Here is a 17,372-nt window from a genome sequence, read left to right on the forward strand (position 1 = left end):
TTATTTACTCACACAGCCGCTATGTTGGGTTTTCCACTTATTAATTGTTTTCTAAAAAGTGGTCTAAGATACGAAATTGAAACTTTGCACAGATATTTATGGCTACTAGACAAAGCTACAACAAAATTAAGACAATTTTAAAAACTCTTAAAACAAAATGGCGGGCATTTGAAATTTTGTTTCTTAAATAATTAAAAACCCGCTGACCCGGGTATACCAAACAGTACAAGCTACCAAAAAATTTAATTGATAATTAAAATTAAAATTTAATTAGTAGTTTAGTTGGCTATTGCACCAATAAATTACAGCTGGAAACTTGCTTAAACTAATTTAGTACGAATGAAACCAACCCCTCCTTATGGAAACATAGCAAGCTATGGCCACCATTAGTACAAAATTGTGAAATAAATAGAAATCCAACTTTATGAAATGAAACTTGAGTTTTATAGCAAGGGACAAATACTACTACAACCATGATATAAGCTGAAATAGTATGGCCACATGGTAGTTAAACCAAGCTATCTTTAAATAAGTAAACAAGAAAAGAAGAAGAAGAACGAAACGAGCAGCAGAAGAAATTAGAGAAAGCAGAAAGCACAAAAGCAGAGCAGGCAGATCGGAATGAATAATAATAGGATAGATGGAAGCAAAATAAAGAATACTAAAATACCAATTCTATTTTTCTTAACTAAGCCAGGCCATAGGTTAAGTTTGTAAATGTTTTAATTTCTTTACGAGTTTTAACGAAGTTTGTACATTTAAACAACATTTATGTTTAAACTTTGACCTTTTAGTGCACCAAAGTGAGGTAAATATGTCCCGATCTTCTGCAGATTCTTTCATAAGCCCATCATCATCAGATGAAAGTTTTGACTTTTTATTCAAAATAGTACTCATAGGGGACTGTGGAACTGGAAAAACTTGTGTTGTTCAAAGGTTCAAGTCTGGAACTTTTGTGGAAAGGCATGGTAATACTATTGGAGTAGACTTTTCAATGAAGACAGTTACGGTGGATGGGAAGAAAGTTAAAGTAAGTACCTAAGACCTACATCTTTTTAACCTTTTAAATCTAAGGTCAGTGCCACACTATCCCATTTCGCAGGTAAACGGTTAAACGGGACCCGTTTGGCGGGATGATTCAAACTCATGGGTTTTATTGGGTTCAGTCACATTGTTGCGGTTGTCGTATGTCGACGGAATCTATCGCATGCATGCTGCGGCGTAGCGGAACGTACGACGAAACACATGATGCAGTTAAATGAGAGCAGCCACACTATCTGGTTGTGCAGCTCGTTTATCCCTACTGTTGTGGCTATCAACAGTGCTCAGCATGTGATTCTCGTGCTCTTCACTCGAAGTATATTGTGATAAGCTTAGAGCTGGATGGTGTGACAGGGTGATGTCAATGCGGTAAAAACGCATCCCGCCAAACGGGATAGTTTGGCGCCGGCCTAACCATCTAGATAACGGTATTTTTAACCTTAATAGCCTCTAGATCAATAAAATGTCAGTCAATTCTTAAATTCATACCGTCGTGGACAAACTCGTTGCTGCAACTTAAGCCTAGACTTGTCGAATAAAAAACTACGTTTGGTATTAGAATTATATCAATTTATGAGCAGGCTTAACTTAGTCCTAATATTTGAATAGGTTGGGCCAATAATATTAGGCTACTTATTTGCTTTCAGTCATAGGCTAACTAAGTTAAATGAACTGTTGCAAGATTAAAGCACAAGTAATTGCGTGATGAAATCACAATAAGAGGCCTAAGTAACTTATTATAATTTGTCATTAGATTGAGTCTAATTGTCTACAGTCCAATCTATATATTTATAAATAAGTTAGACTATTGCTATCAATTAATTAGAAGGTAGGTCGGTTAAAATATCAATCATTAAGTTAACTTACTAAGTTAGGTTAGTACACGAGAGCTGGCCCTGTGGTCAAAAACTTGACCAAAAGTATGTATTGTGCAAACTTCTCTATTTTAACCCCACGCTGTAAATAAAACATGCGATTAGAATTTCTTCCATAACTTTCTTTTGGTACAACCATGGCCGCGTTAAGGGTCAGTGGCGCCCTGGGCAAACCCAAAAGATGCTAGCCTCTTTGAGCCTACTGCTTGAGGTTCTCGGCTCCACTTCCACTAGGGTTTTTATGAATTTGTTCACTGTTTAGGCCAATAGGCCTACTTGTATCAACACTTTCTATTTATTTATTACTGGTTCACTAACTGTAGTGTGAGTTTCAACACTGACTAGTGACTGTCACAGGTTAGGTTGTGTTGATTTGACGACTATGCAGAAGGCACTTAAGCACAACAGCACAACCTACTGGCGCCGTGCGGTCATTTGTAGAGGTGGGTATCGCGATGGTTGGGGGGAGGGAGAGTAGTAGGGGAACGTCACCAGCTCTAGTCTACAGGCCTACCGCCCTACCTTTGATAGTGAATAGTGAGTGTGTCCGGTTCATACTGCTGCCTGCCTTTCCCTGACTACACAAGGTATAATCTGAAGAAGTCTTTTCAATTTTGTTATATTTATTTACTTTTACAATAAGGGAAAATCACTTAACTAACTTACAAGTTAAAATCACCCATTTTATTTTGTGAAATCCTGGCTGATCAAAACCAATTTTTCCTTTTCCTGCGGGCGGTGGTTGGGGGCGCCTCCCAACCATCGGCAAAAGTGGGCCTGGGTACAACGCGCGTGTAAATCGGCCCAGTAATATTGTCAGGCTAATTGTCATAAGTTTTCCAAAAGCTTTTTAACATATAGGCCTAGGCCTAAGATTCACTAAAGGAATAGTAAACTTTTCAGGCACATGGGAAACATTTAATTTAACACAACATGCGCATATAAATCTGTCCAATAGATCTCACTCCTATTAAACTTAAAATTTTACCCCACGTTAAATTGTCAATAGATTTTTTAATTTCTGTTTTTATAAAACTTAGTCAAGTAATATCTGAAATCAAAGCAAAATGGACAAATATAGAGACAATTACATTTGGTACCAACCGCGTGTAATTCAGTCCAGTAGTAGCCTATGGTCAGGCTAGCTGTCATAAGCTTTAAAATTTTGTCCAATGTTAAATCTCCATAAGAAAAGTCTCCATAAGTATTTTAATATAATATGTTCCTAGAGGTCGCCCCGTGGTTGAAAACCCAACCAAAAATATGTAATATACAGACTTCTCTATTTTCCCCACACACTGTAAATAAAACATGTGATTGGAATATCTTACATTTGTTTTGATTTTGTTTTTATATTTTGTTGTTATTTTGTCATCACCATGGCAACTCATAAGACCCATGTTATTTTTTTAAAGATTTCAAATTCAATTTTCGTGCTTATTTGTGAGCATAATTCAATTTATAAAGGTATTCTGCACATCTAAAGGTAAATATCTTTCATTTGGTGCCAACCACGTGTAATTCGGTCTAGTGGTATGGTCAGGCTAGCTGTCATAAGTTTTGCAAAAGTTATTTAGTAGGTATATATAAGATTATCAAGGTGGGATGCGATTCGGGAAGAAGACAATTAAGTTGTGTCCATTCGACCGCAGAGGATGTTCAGGATTTTGCCGTGGTCACTGAAGACAATGATTATTTTTCTGTGACCATATACTAGTTTGTCTAAGATTTTCCTCAATCGCGGAAAACAATGATAATGTTCCATGACTGTGGATGATGTTCAATATTTTGCCATTATTGCAAATGATAAGTTTCCAATAGATCGTGGAAAACGATTAACTTATGTTTCCGTAACTGCAGGAGATAGACAAGATTTTCCTGCAATTGCAGAAGACAGTGATGACCAATACTGCTCATCAATCACAAATAGTCACTATATTACCTTATTAAAATCATAGCCACCGGTAAGACCAATGTACACGGGGGCGTCTGTCCGTTTGCATACAAAAATATCGCTACCGGTACCCACCTTGATTATTTAATGGGGCAAAACACACTGCGTCTGTCGGCTCGAATACTCGATGCGTCTGTCTGCTAGCAGACTCAACAGAGTTTCTCAGCAAGCGATTCACTGCAGACACTGTGGTTGTTGGACCCCTCTCCTCTCCCTAGTGCAGCTCCTTCAACCCCCGCATCTCCGAAACTTGTTGAAAAACACGTAGTTTCCGTCATTGTACGTTCTAATATGCTGTGTTGACTGTTTTAATTTTCCTTAAAAAAAGGCTACCTAGTTTAATTTAAGTACCGGTGTACCTATTTAATTATAGAAGTTGAATATAGCCTAATACTAGCCTATTATTATATTATAAGTTTAAAATGGAACAGTTAAAAAGCAGAGGTGAGAGATCACATGTCTATGGGACAAGAGACTGAAACTGTAGGCCTACAACCGTGTTTTGGAGCAAAAGAAAAAGCCTGGGATGTGGATCGTCTATCCACTGGACGGACGCCTGGTGTTTGTTGGCCTTTAGCCTATGGCACAATCCTTTAAAGCGAGGAGTTGTACTGGCTGAACTCGGATTAGTGGGGTTCTACTTACTGTAGGTAATGTAGACCTGCTGAATCAAAATGTTTATGTTTAGTTACAGATATGGGATACTGCTGGGCAAGAAAGATTCAGAACGATTACACAAAGCTATTATAGATCTGCCAATGGAGTCATAATTGGTAAGTATGCCCTTTGTTCAATCTTGAATCTAAGTTTTATGAAATCCCTTTCTTAAATAAGTTATAGTCTTTTAAGCAATAAACTAATACTAGTGATCGCCCTGTGGTCGAAACTCGACCAAAAATAATTAATGTACAGACTTCTCTATTTTCTCCCCACACTGTAAATAAAACATGTGATTGGAATTTCTTCCATTTGTTTTGATTTTCTGTTTACATTTTGTTGTTATTTCGTCACCATCATGGCAACCCATATGGTCCATGTTAATTTTTTGAAGTTTTCAAATTAATTTTTTGTGCTTATTTGTTAGCCTATTTTAACTTTTAAAGGCATTCTGCACATCTACAGGAAAATATCTTTCCAACAGTATGCGTAGATTTTCCCTGCGATGCACACGAGCTGAGAAAAAAGGTTTTAAAGAAACATGCTTGCCTATTAATATATAGATAGATAGATAGTATTGTCACTAAGGGTATGTTCTTCACATATTCTAATAATAGGATTGACCGGTTTTTTTATATATATGTTATGTCCTTTGTTTACATTATTTTTGTCTACAGAATTTCCCAGTTGGGAAGTAGCAAGTAAGTTACTGTCAAACCTGGACGACTGTGCTTTTTGATTTTAGCCCTCATGAGGTCATATAAACAAACACCAATCAATAGGCCTAGTTTAAATTGTTAACTTATTTACTTGGTCTTCATATCTGAAAGCTCAATCTACAATTTTGGTGACATTTAGATGGAACACGTTTACAACTATCCGTTTGAATGAGTTTGCAAACCAGCAATTTACAGGTTTTTATCGTATAAATATTGTATGAAATACTAACCGTATTGTATATTTTACTACTGTAAAATAATATGAAACTACACAACTCAGAGAAAAACAAAAGGAGAACTGCTAGACGCTAGCCTATCTTGAGCCTTACTAATTAGCCTACAAGATATTGAACAACAAAAAGGTAAAACTATGAACTACAGTAGTTGCCTATATAAAATAGAAATTTGTTGGCAAAAAATAGATATCTCAGAGGCTAAGCCAGAATTGAGATCGCTATCGAAGGAATATGACACGTATCTAGGCTACAGGTTGAATTTTGGTGGCTAACGTAATATTTAACAAACAAAATACATCACATTCTTCAGTAAGAAACATAGAAATAAAATTTACTCTATGCATTGTTACAACTGACAGTTAAAGATCTAGAAAGATAACCGTTCAAACTAGACCAAACCCAAACTAAGAAATAAACATAAAAAAATAAATAAAACCCTTCACTTGCATTAAAACAAGATATAAAAGAAAAAAAATTGAATATTTTAACTTTTGCTCTACCTCTCAGTTTACTTACCCTACTGAGATGGTAAAAGGTCTTATAACAATAAATCCTGTACCTACTCAGATCTGATAAATCAAGTTATTGTGTCATTCAGTTGTGAAGCTTGATAATCATAAATTCAACTTTGTTTCAGTATATGACATCACAAAACGTGCCTCGTTCTTGGGCCTGCAGCGCTGGATCGAGGAAGTAAGGAGGTACACTGCATCAAATGTCATCATAATTTTGATTGGTAAGGGAAATTAAAACACTTTCCATTATTGATCAGTAATAAATAAACTATTTTTCTTATTTTGCAAAAGTTAATCATATTTAGAAAGAGGTTTATCACTACTGGGTGACCAGAAAGTAGATCTATGTTATGTTTTTAAATCAATTGGGAAAGTTTCACATAAATTTCATACAGGAAAACTAAATTAAAAACAGTAGAAACTTGATAACAAGTCACCCTTGATAGCAAGGTTCATTTTCAAATCCTCTTTAAATTATTTTACTCCTAGTCCTAAACATATGTTAGGTATTGTAAACCTCGGTAAGAAGTCAACCTTGATAACAAGTCTTATTTTAGAATCCCTATGGGAGTCTTGTTATCGAGGTTCTACTATCAGTTTTCAGTCCGCAAGAATTTACAAATAGAAGCTGATCAAATAACTCCACTTTCACTCTTAATGCTTGTAGTGGAGTTAATACAATTTGAGAAATATAAGAGTTCAGTAGTTTAAACCTTTATTTTTTTATTTTTTTTGCTCTTTGTTTTATTTAAAAGTCTTTTCACGGATACATGTGTTCATTGTATAGTATTGATCCATATATCGTTTGAAAACAAATTTGTATTAAAAGGTAAATAAACAGTTTGGTTTTTGTCTCGTAACCATTGCAAAAGTGAGTTAATTTTTCTCTTTCTCCATTACTCTTTTCAATATTAACATGAACATCACCCATCTGGTGCTTCGAACTATTTATCATTACCCTTTACACTTTATTCTAGGCAGTTTAGAGAAGTGATTCCATCTCATCCACCTTCACCCTCACCCTTAATTTTGAATCAAAAGAAGACAGCTGATCAGCTGATATAGAGTTTAAAAATATGGCGGGGAACCCAGAAAACCTTCCCTTTAAACTGGCTAGATTTTGTGTACAGTTATTATGTTATGATTTTAGGGATTGTCCGTTTTAACCGACCTTTTGAGTTATCCGACCTAGGTCCGGTCCCATTAGGGTCGGTTTACAGGGGGTGTACTGTATATGTATTTTTTTTATTTAGGGGAGAATCTTTTGGTTAAAGTAAGAATAAGATAAATTGAACAATGGAAAAGTTGCTAATGGAAAGTAGCTACAACAGGTTAGTGTCCCAGATATTAGTGCTAAAGAGGCAGGTTTAATTCCCGCCATTCAAAAAAAAATTGTATGTGTTTGTTTTGATTTCTTCAAAAAGCGTTTGCGATATCTTCTTAAACAATGCCACCTGCATAAAAATATAATAAAAAATCATCCCTGGTCATCATGAGGCTGATGGTTTGATCCTGAAAAGAGTCAGTAGCTTTTTGATAATTCAAAACTGGTACTGGACTCAGATGTTTTACTGCATTCTATAATCACCTTGCAATTATACTCAACTTAAAATACATACAAAGTGTGTTGCTGTCTTAGCGTAGTGATTATTAATATGCAATGTTGTTTTACAAGGTTTTATACTAAATACTGTTTTTTGTATACCTCTAAGTTTTTTTTTTCAAAAAGTGATTTTAAATTCTTTTTTTCATTTTCAGTCTTTCAATATCATAACCATCAAAATACTATGAATGAAATGTTTGAGATATAAAAAAATGTGAAATGTTGCTATGCATGTTCAGTTGTAATTGCTTGACTAAGTAACATTTCTACCAATTAAACTTTCAGCTCTAATGATATCTTCATGGTTTGACCACAGGGAAAATAATGCGCTGTCTCTCTCTTACTGCAAGTTAATTACTGGAAAGGGAAAGGTTTGATGACAATAAAATAGTTGTGTTTGTTTTAAAACACAAACCGATCTTTAAATTAGTGGCAATTAAACTTAACCTGTACAATGACTTTACCAAAACCGTTTTCAGTGTTTTCATTACATTTTAACTCATTATGCACTAGAACAAATAAATTGTCTGTATTGTTGTCTTTAAAATAGTAGTAGTATATGCGTGTAATATTTAATTTAGGTATAAAAAGAGCTATACAGTACCTACTTTTGTCTACGGGTAGAACTATACATTCTTTATCTTTTAGAAATGTAGTCAGTCCAAGAACTTACTTGAATTTAACTTCCGACTGAATATGGTGCTGTCATTACTGATTTCTAGTTTCTTTAACCAACATTAAACCAAACCAAACTATAAGAACAAATCTGCGAAGAAGAGATATTTCATGACACATCAGTTATCAGTATTGAAAACTAAGAAGATCAAATTTTGACAGTATTTCACTCTGTAAGCAGCAAATTTAATATTTTTCTATTAGAACAAAATGGCTACTACAGCTGCTCCATAGGGAAAAAATTTGGTAACAGACTTTTAACAGGATAAAATTGACCTTCTAATTATTGTATGAATTTAAACAGTAAACAGAACAGAAGCTAAGGCTTGGTACACACTGTCACGACTTTGGTCGCCTTGTCCCCCAATCGGGATTACCTGGATGTCTAGTTGCACATAGTCGCTTTAGGCCGATATTTTACATTGTATTTAAATGCAGTGTCCAGGGCTGTGCACAAGGACGCAAAGTGACTGGGGGTTGTATACATGATCGGAGTCAGTCATAGGGGTCAGTGACAGGTTTCGCTCTAAGGTGTTGTTTTATCTGAAGTCACGCTAGGGATGACACTGCACAAGTACAGGCATCTCCCTTTGTTGATTGAGTCAGCCAACTCATAGATATACTTTTCCTTCAAGTACAAACAGACAGACATTCACACTTCGATATTTTCGTAGTTTCTTCTTGCAAATGAGAAGGATGAGTAACTACTTGTTTGCTTGCATCAACATCGTGTAGATGAACTGATGTATTTTGGTGGCTCAGGCTATAGTCGTGGTGTGTAGCGACTCAAAGTCATCCCAAGTCCCAATAGCAGGTGACCAAAGTCATGTTTGTGTGGACTGTATGACCTAAACTGAGTATTATTACATGTTATTTGAGTCTTTGTTATGATTTGACCTTTGACCTTGACAGGCAACAAGTGTGACCTTGAGACTCTGAGAGAAGTGGAGTTTGCTGAGGCTGAGGCCATGTGTGAGTACATTCCTGAGATATTGTACGTCATGGAGACATCGGCCAGGGAGAACACTAATGTAGAAAATGCATTCTTGTGTCTCGCCACGGAACTGAAGGTGGGTGACTTATTAATTTGAATTATTTCAAATAGCTAGATAGATGAGTGGTTATCATGCTCGCCTAGGAATCAGAGGGTTGCCGGTTCGATCCCGAGAAAAGTGTGTACAGTAGAACCCATCATATCCGGCCACCATGGGACCAAGCCCCTGGTTAGATAAATCAACCCATTATAAAAATGATAATTCTTACCTAATAATAATGTGTAGGCCATCAATAAATACAGTCAAAAGTATTGTTCAAGCCGGTTTTTGGTTTATAAAAAAAAAAACACATTTTTGTTAAACTATCTGAAAATTTAAGCTGTAGCCTAGATTTAAGTCTTTAGCATTATAAAAATAAGCATGATTCTAAGTAACAAAAAATAATATTACGTTCTGTACAAATGATAAAAATTATGTATGTGACGTTATTTTCCTGACGGCGAAATGTGGGAAATTACGTTACCTGTACGATAAACGAAGTCCCAAGGAATCACAAGAGTCGGGTTGCGGGGATTTTCCCAGGAGTCGATAGTGATTAGGATAGCCTCAATTTGATAGCCTTTGTTATCGGAGCAGGGGACGAACCCTACTCAGTGGTTACCAGACACCGCTTATAATCACCACTCTAGTCAGGGGAGTTTGTGGGGAATTGATAATTTTGACTTGACTCTGTAGGAAATAACTATACTCGACACTCTACTAGCTACTTTACTAGACAACTGGTAAACTAAGTAGTCACCCCGCTTACCTACGGAGTTAAGGTACAAGAGTTAACCTGAAACAGACAAGGTTAGCTTAAGATAGGCCTAGCCTAGCCTAATTCCCACAGAGTTTAAGTTTCGTGGTTTAACCGTTATTTTACCCCCCTACACATTTGGCCCGTTACATGTAAATAAAAATGAAATTACCTTGAAAATCATTAGGCCTTAAATGGTACATTTTCTGCTCAACTTTCTTAATCATTTTTGTTGTAAAAAATAATATAATTAATGTACCTACTGTACAAACCCCGCAAAGGAAAAAATCAACCATATGTTCAGAGGTTAGGCCTACTAACTCAACTGAGTAGTGACAGTAAGATGTAAATAACAGATGAATCGTGAGGACCTTCAACTACAATAGTGCGTGCAGCTACATGTTTATAAGCCGTGAGAAAAACGTTTAGAACAATTTTGATATTTGCTTCCTGGAAGTGGCCGGATAAACCGAGGACCGGTAAAACGGAGGCTGGGTATCAGGGGTTCTACTGTAGCGTTTTGATGGTTCGAAACTGAACCCAACTGTCCATGGTCATTGAACTTTTGATTGATCCTGGCTAAGGAAGGAGCTGATCGTAGTTAGCTACAACAAAACTACATGGGTCATCCCACTTCATTCTTCACCTATTGTGCATATATATTCATCTTAAAATGTATGCACCTTAGAGTGTGTTGCTGTCTCATCAAATTACTGAATTGTGACAATGAAAGGTCTTTTTTAGTGGAAAAAGTTTTAAATTATTATCATCCCTATTTACAGGTTGTTCAAAAACTTACAAAAAAACAGACCTTTGAACTAAACTTACATTTCACTGCAAAGAGGTGGAATTTTGTGGGGTGTTCAAGTTTTTGATAACACTTTAATTGCTTAATGAGCTTTAAAAAAACTATGGTTTTAACCCGTTTCCTTACTTTTTACTCATGTTACGCATTTTCAAACGTTTTGAAGTTTCAAAAGCTGTTATCTCAAAAAACTCAAATTGCAACATGGGTTTCATTACAAGCCACACTGTAGCCCTAAAATTTGCTAAAATGTTTAAATTTGTATAACAATTTTTTACAGTTTTCAAACTAAAGCTGAGCCATGTTTTAAAAGTAAATGATTAGTTATTTCTCAGGCATTTAGGTTAGGTTTGCATTAGCCATTATTTCGATTGACGATATGATTATTCACAATCACTTAGCTTAGCCACCCGTTATCGAGAATAACTATTAGGAGTCTACTGTACCTGTTAACCCAACCTAAATAAACGGCTGCCTTTGAATTCCTTGGAATTAGGGATGGACGAGATTGGATTTTTAGTTCGAGACGAGACGAGACGAGATTTTTTATTTCTCATAAAATTTTGAGACGAGATCGAGACGGGATTTCCCTTCTCATACACAACGGGAAATGCACGTTCGGAATTTTTACCTGATTTTGTAACATTGTTAGATGACTGTTTAAATACAAAAATAATGATAATAGGCAAGAATATTTACAATCTTTTATTAAAAAACATCAGCATAACATTTTTTTATTAATCACGCCTAAATTATTAAAAATGCCTACGATTAGGAAACATAGTGATATCAGTTAGGATAGAGTTCAACTTATCCTAAAATAAAATAAATCATAAAATAAAATATTAATTTTTATAAAATAGTTACTTGTTTTGACTTTTTTTATAGTGGTAAAACATTCTTCACACTGCTAACATTTAACAAAACTTCTCAAATGTTATCAAAATAATAAAAGTAATATTTACATTTGAAGAATTAATTAAATAAGAACGCCTTCGCAAAGGAAACACAACTACAACACGCTCCTGTATTGCGGGTATTGCATTGACTTTCTGCAGGCGTTTTTATTTATTTATTTATTTTATTTATTTTTTTTTTTAATAAATTCTCGTCTCGATAAAAATCTCGGCCAAAAAGAAATCTCGTCTCGTGTAACAAGATTTTAAATTTCCCGAAAATTTCCCGAAATTTCGAGACTTGACCATCCCTACTTGGAATAAATTATATGGCAGGCTGTCATAAAGACGCCAAAGCTTGTGCGTAGCAGCCAACTACAGATTAGCCGAGCTAGTCCACCATTATGATATGATTATTCATTTTTGCAGAGGAGACACGATCACAACTCCTACGTTGACAGTCCCTCCGGTGATACTGTGAAGCTCGGTGAGAGTCATGTAGTCAAGCGCTGCAGCTCGTGTAACTCGTTATGAGCTTGTGATCTCGTTATGAGCTCTAACCCCCAGGAACCCTTGTGATACCTAGCGGTGCCTTGGACTGCTACGCTCATCTAGACTACTTCAGGTATACATCCTAGGTGCATAGTTATTACCTCACATTATAGTGGAATAAGTAAATCAGGAACAAAGGACAAATCTTTGGATGGTTTATGTAACGTTCTAACTATAGTAAACCCTATGTAATCAGCACTAATGGGGTTCAAGTTTTCTGTATTAACGAAGATGGCTGTGTTGCTGGTCTAGGCCTATTGGTTAGTTTCACTGACTTAAACGCGGAAGACAGTTCAGTCTTCAGTATGTCGAACCAAATATAGAAGTTAAAACTGCTTTTCCTTAGAAGTTGTAATTTTTTCGTTTATAAAAAGCATCTAATGTGCACACTAGTTAAAACAGTATTTGTATTACATACACAAATTTTAATCCGAGGACAGCAACACTATTCTGTGATTGTTTGTACACCCTAGTATATGATTAAAAAACTTTTACAGGATAAAACACTTGAATAACGTATTCAAAATTTAGAAATACAATCAGACCCTCATGGTGTGCTAAAAAAAATTCCAAACAATGCATTTTAAATTTCTAATTCCCATTTTGTACTTTGACATTATGTTTTTCACTCTGCATTACGCTCAGGTCCTTTGCTACAAAACAGCTTACAAGAGCATTCCTGCAAGCAGTTGCAGTCGGTGTATGACATTTTAAAAACGTTTTATTGCTAAATAAAACTAAAGAATGTTTTTATTTGATGTCAGTTGAATCAATCTATAAAAATGGTTTTGTTTGTAGTTCCAGGGCATAAGTAAGGTGTACATAAATTCACATTCTTTAGGAGCAAAATAGACCAAATTGATGGTTGTGTCATTCTACACAGGCATTTTAATACATTTTTATTGAATGTACAGCCCTAGAGAAAGTTATAAAATTAAACCTGATTTAGTTTTACTTCTTCTAATACCCTTATACTTTAAACAAATACTCTATGCACGTTTGTGTATGCATAGTTTTTGTTTTTTTCTGCATAGTTGTTATTTATTAAATAACATTTTTTTATTATTTTTGTTGAAGGTTGAATTGCATCACATTGTTAATTTTATTCTCTTCATTGTTAATACCTTTCGTGTTTACAGTTTTATATCTAATTTAGCATACTGTTCATAATTTAACATAACTTTAAAACTTCTAGATTGCCTTAAAAAGAAATACATTTGCTTTTAGACGATGTTTAAGTTAGAATTTAAGTATGAATCCTTAATTTAGTTTGCCAAAGATCTGGTACATGAGGCCTAAACATAAGAAAATTTAGCCTATACATGATGCAAAACATATTGCGCTGCTACGGCCTAATCAACTTCTGTAATGAAAAAAGTAAAATCATCCCAAAATGAATTGTTGCGATATCACAGTAAAACTGCTATTTTCAATACATGAGCTGCAAGGTGAAAATCTAGTTCATTCATCTCTAGGGCAAAAAAGTCAGCTGTAAACTAATTTTGATGATATGAAGTAGCCTATTTCGGATTTTAAAATGTGTTGTAATTCAAAACAATTTCTGTTCACAGAAAATAAACAACAAGAAAATGTTTTCATTTGAAGAAAATTTTTTATAATTTACCAATATCTGTGAGCTTACAACTTGTTATGAAATTGATATTTTCTGTTGTATTTGCCCAGATCTTAAAAAATGGAGAGCCATAGTCAAAATTTATTTTGTTTGACATTTAAGTTTTTGTGTTAGATACATTTATTATATCGTTTTATTAGCTCAATTTATTTTGCGTCTGGTATAAAGGCAGGATTTTATTTGTTTACAAATTTAATGTTGTGAACAAATATAGCATTATTGTTTTAATGAGTTAAACAGAAGATGTTGCGATATTTTGCAATGCTCAAAATGTTGTTTTTATTAAAGTAATATTCTGATACATTATTTCAGACTCTAAAAACAATAGTCACAATCTCACCCTTTACAGTATTATTTTATTTTTTATTTTAGGCTAGTTATATTTTACAATTATATTTTAGACTGATAATTATTTGCTTTACTGTTTTTACTACTGGCCTTATTTATCACCATGTTTTTGCCTACTTTCTTCTTCCTAAATCAATATGTTTAATAGAGATAATCTATGAAAAGTTAAACTAATATTGTATTTCCAGTACAGAGATTTGCATGATTCAGTATACAAATATAGTATCAAAAGAACATTGAATACTTAAACTACTTAAGGAACTTTAGATTAAGTCAGTTTATATAAAAGATTGATAATATTACATAAAAAATATATTCTAAATCTATTGCACTTCATAAGTATCAAATAAACATCCTTCTGTTCAGTTTATCTTTTATTGATTGAAATACATTACCACAGTTCATACATTAAATTCAATTGATTTAACTAGTATTAGAAACTGTGTATCCAAGCTAATATTGAGATTGTAATTATTTATAATTAAAAATGCATGTTAAATTCACTGAAATATTTCAAGGTGAACAAATATAAATAGATCCAGAATGTTGCTTTTTTTTGGAAGGTAATAATACACATCACTAATAAATATTATGTATGTGCCTTGAGAATGTGGTCTTGTTTAAGAAATGCAATAATCAAGGTTGTAATGTAGTATTTATATTGTACTTTTAAGGTTTTTATTGTAACATCGAGCATTTCAATTAAGTTTTAGTCTATATATATTCTTTGATAAGTCTGGAATTGCAATAAAAATGCTTGGTCAGATCTGTTAGTAATAAAAACTGCTTTTAAAAAATCTACATGAATCTTTCAAAATCTGTCAAACAATGGCTGTAACGTTAATGATCTATATCTGTATGTTTATTTATTTACTCTTACATGTTTTTAAGTTTATGTACAGTACGACCCCGTTTATCCGTCTCCTACAGGACCAGATTATCCGAAGAGCAGCATTATCAGGACTTTTCCGAGATCACAGGAGTTGATTATGATGTTTCCGTTACCACAGGAGATATTGAGGATTACAACGTTTCCGCGATCTCGAGAGACCATGATGATGTATCTGTAAATTCAGCTGATGTTCTATATTTTGCCGTCACCACCGAAGTAAATGATATTTTTCATAACCGCGGGATCTGTGTAAGATTTTTCCTCGATAATGTTCCCGTGTCCGCGAGTAGCATTATTTATTTTGCCACAATTGCGGTAGGTGATGATAATGTTTCCCTTACTGCAGGAGATGTCGTAGATTTGGCAGCAATTGCTGGGGATGATGATAACGTTTCTGTGATTGCTGGAGACTGTAATGATGCCACACGATTATAGAAAATGGTAACTATATAACTGCGATAACATTGTCACTAATAGGCGATCACACAATCACATTATGAGAGGAGTCCGATTATCCGAGGTAGAATTAGCAGGGTTCTACTGTAAAACTTATCTTTTTTATAGATCGATGGTTTATTATCTCAAAAATGATAAACTTTTCAATAATAATAAGAAGTATGTTATTAAATGATATTACTATTATTAATATTTATTAGATTTTTGTGGTGTTCTTTTACTAACCAGTATTAATTTAAGTAAGGCATTTAGGTACATTAACGGAAAACTTTTGGTACTGTAATGATTTTCATTCTGTTGATAAACGTTAAGCCTGTTTTGATGTGTATTTTTGTTGTCAAAATGCTTCTCTACTATGTCAGCGGAAAACGTACACTGTACAATTTAATTCTTCCTTAATATTACCACTTTGTTTTAATTGGTTGTAATAGCTTTAATATAGTCAATGGGTTAAGGTAAAGTGTTAAAGGTAAGAAATAAATAAGAAACATCCAAACTTACAATTTACACAAGTCACGTTTTAAAGTTATCTTCAGATGTGATCAGATGAGATCATGAGGATGACAAATCTATCATGAAGTATGTTTATCCGTATTGTATTAGATATTGCAATAGGTACAATATATTTTGGTTAAAATGTGAATATAATGAGTTAATTAGTTTTCGTCCTTTGTAATTTGTAAAGCTTTAATTTGTACTAATTAATTCATTGTTTGAATGTTCCTTTGTCATATTGATACATAATAGTTTATGTACTGCTAAACATATTACTATTTGATATACATGTTATGATTTGAATACATGTTACATGTATTCGTATAATTTAATTTACCACTTACAGTATTGAGTTTATGTGTAATCAAGTAGTTAAAAACTAATTTCTAACAAATGTAACCTCACCAGCAATGGAAATCATGGTTTTATCCTCATGCTGTACAAACATTGAACACACAAATAATAATAATTTAATTTACTGTACTTTTGTTTACTTTCATTTTATCTCGTATGTGATTATGATTATATTTCTAGTAACAGTAACCAATGCCTAGATAATACAGTGTCTTTGTTGAGCTTAACCTATTGTTAATGTTATTGTTGTATCTCACCATGTTGTTATTAATAAATGCATTATTTATAAGTATGTTTTGTGTGTAAAATTACCTGTTTTATTTTTTTCCGTACAAGTGGTAAAAGTTTCCTTCCTTTTATGTCACATTTGGATGGTTGTGAGTAAAATATTTTGTGACTCTTTTGCTCAAAAAGTAGCGGGACACAGATTACAAATCCATGGCAGTGATGTCGTGGGTTCGGATCCTGGTACCCGTCATTAATGTTTTTAGTACAGTTCACTCCTGTAATTTATCGGCTAACCCCTTGCTTTGATGGATACCCCCCATGCAGACACATGGGAATGCAATGTTAAAATAAAAAGGGCTGCCAACCTCTAAAATAAGAAAAGCTATAGGAAATATTTTAAATCGATTGCTGAGAGATTGGTAAGTCAACTATAAGTACTGATTAACCTGGTTAGATTATAACGATATTAAGAGCTTTAAAATTAAATTTGTGTATTCATAACACTTAATTTGTAAAAAATATATACCTCATTGACTTTAAACCTGATTTTTAAAAATAGTTGTTTAGCCTCCGGATTACTGTATTATACTTAAAATGGTTTAAAATACCTGCATATAGTAATCCTTTGTTGCTGATTTAGGCAAAAA

At 33.9% G+C, this 17,372-nt stretch overlaps 1 protein-coding gene across 1 annotated transcript; it reads left to right on the forward strand.

The window, feature by feature from the left end:
- The first annotated feature begins 617 nt into the window (after positions 1-617).
- Positions 618-16,779, forward strand: LOC128997146 (ras-related protein Rab-43). Its single transcript, XM_054422731.1, has 5 exons — positions 618-1,030; positions 4,559-4,643; positions 6,120-6,218; positions 9,188-9,345; positions 12,197-16,779. The coding sequence occupies exons 1-5, from the start codon at positions 815-817 to the stop codon at positions 12,299-12,301; spliced, it is 663 nt and encodes a 220-aa protein (XP_054278706.1). The 5' UTR covers positions 618-814; the 3' UTR covers positions 12,302-16,779.
- The last annotated feature ends 593 nt before the right edge of the window (positions 16,780-17,372 follow it).

This window comes from Macrosteles quadrilineatus, unplaced genomic scaffold (genome assembly GCF_028750875.1).
Source record: "Macrosteles quadrilineatus isolate MER2022 unplaced genomic scaffold, UCM_ALF_1.0 Scaffold_6__1_contigs__length_79288215, whole genome shotgun sequence".
Taxonomy (NCBI): domain Eukaryota; kingdom Metazoa; phylum Arthropoda; class Insecta; order Hemiptera; family Cicadellidae; genus Macrosteles; species Macrosteles quadrilineatus.

Excerpts from the sequence above, each read along its gene's own strand:
- LOC128997146 (XM_054422731.1), top strand. The coding sequence starts at position 815 with ATGTCCCGATCTTCTGCAGATTCTTTCATAAGCCCATCATCATCAGAT. Across the intron at positions 1,031-4,558 it reads TGGATGGGAAGAAAGTTAAA|TTACAGATATGGGATACTGC; the intron begins GTAAGTACCTAA and ends GTTTATGTTTAG. Across the intron at positions 9,346-12,196 it reads GTCTCGCCACGGAACTGAAG|AGGAGACACGATCACAACTC; the intron begins GTGGGTGACTTA and ends TCATTTTTGCAG.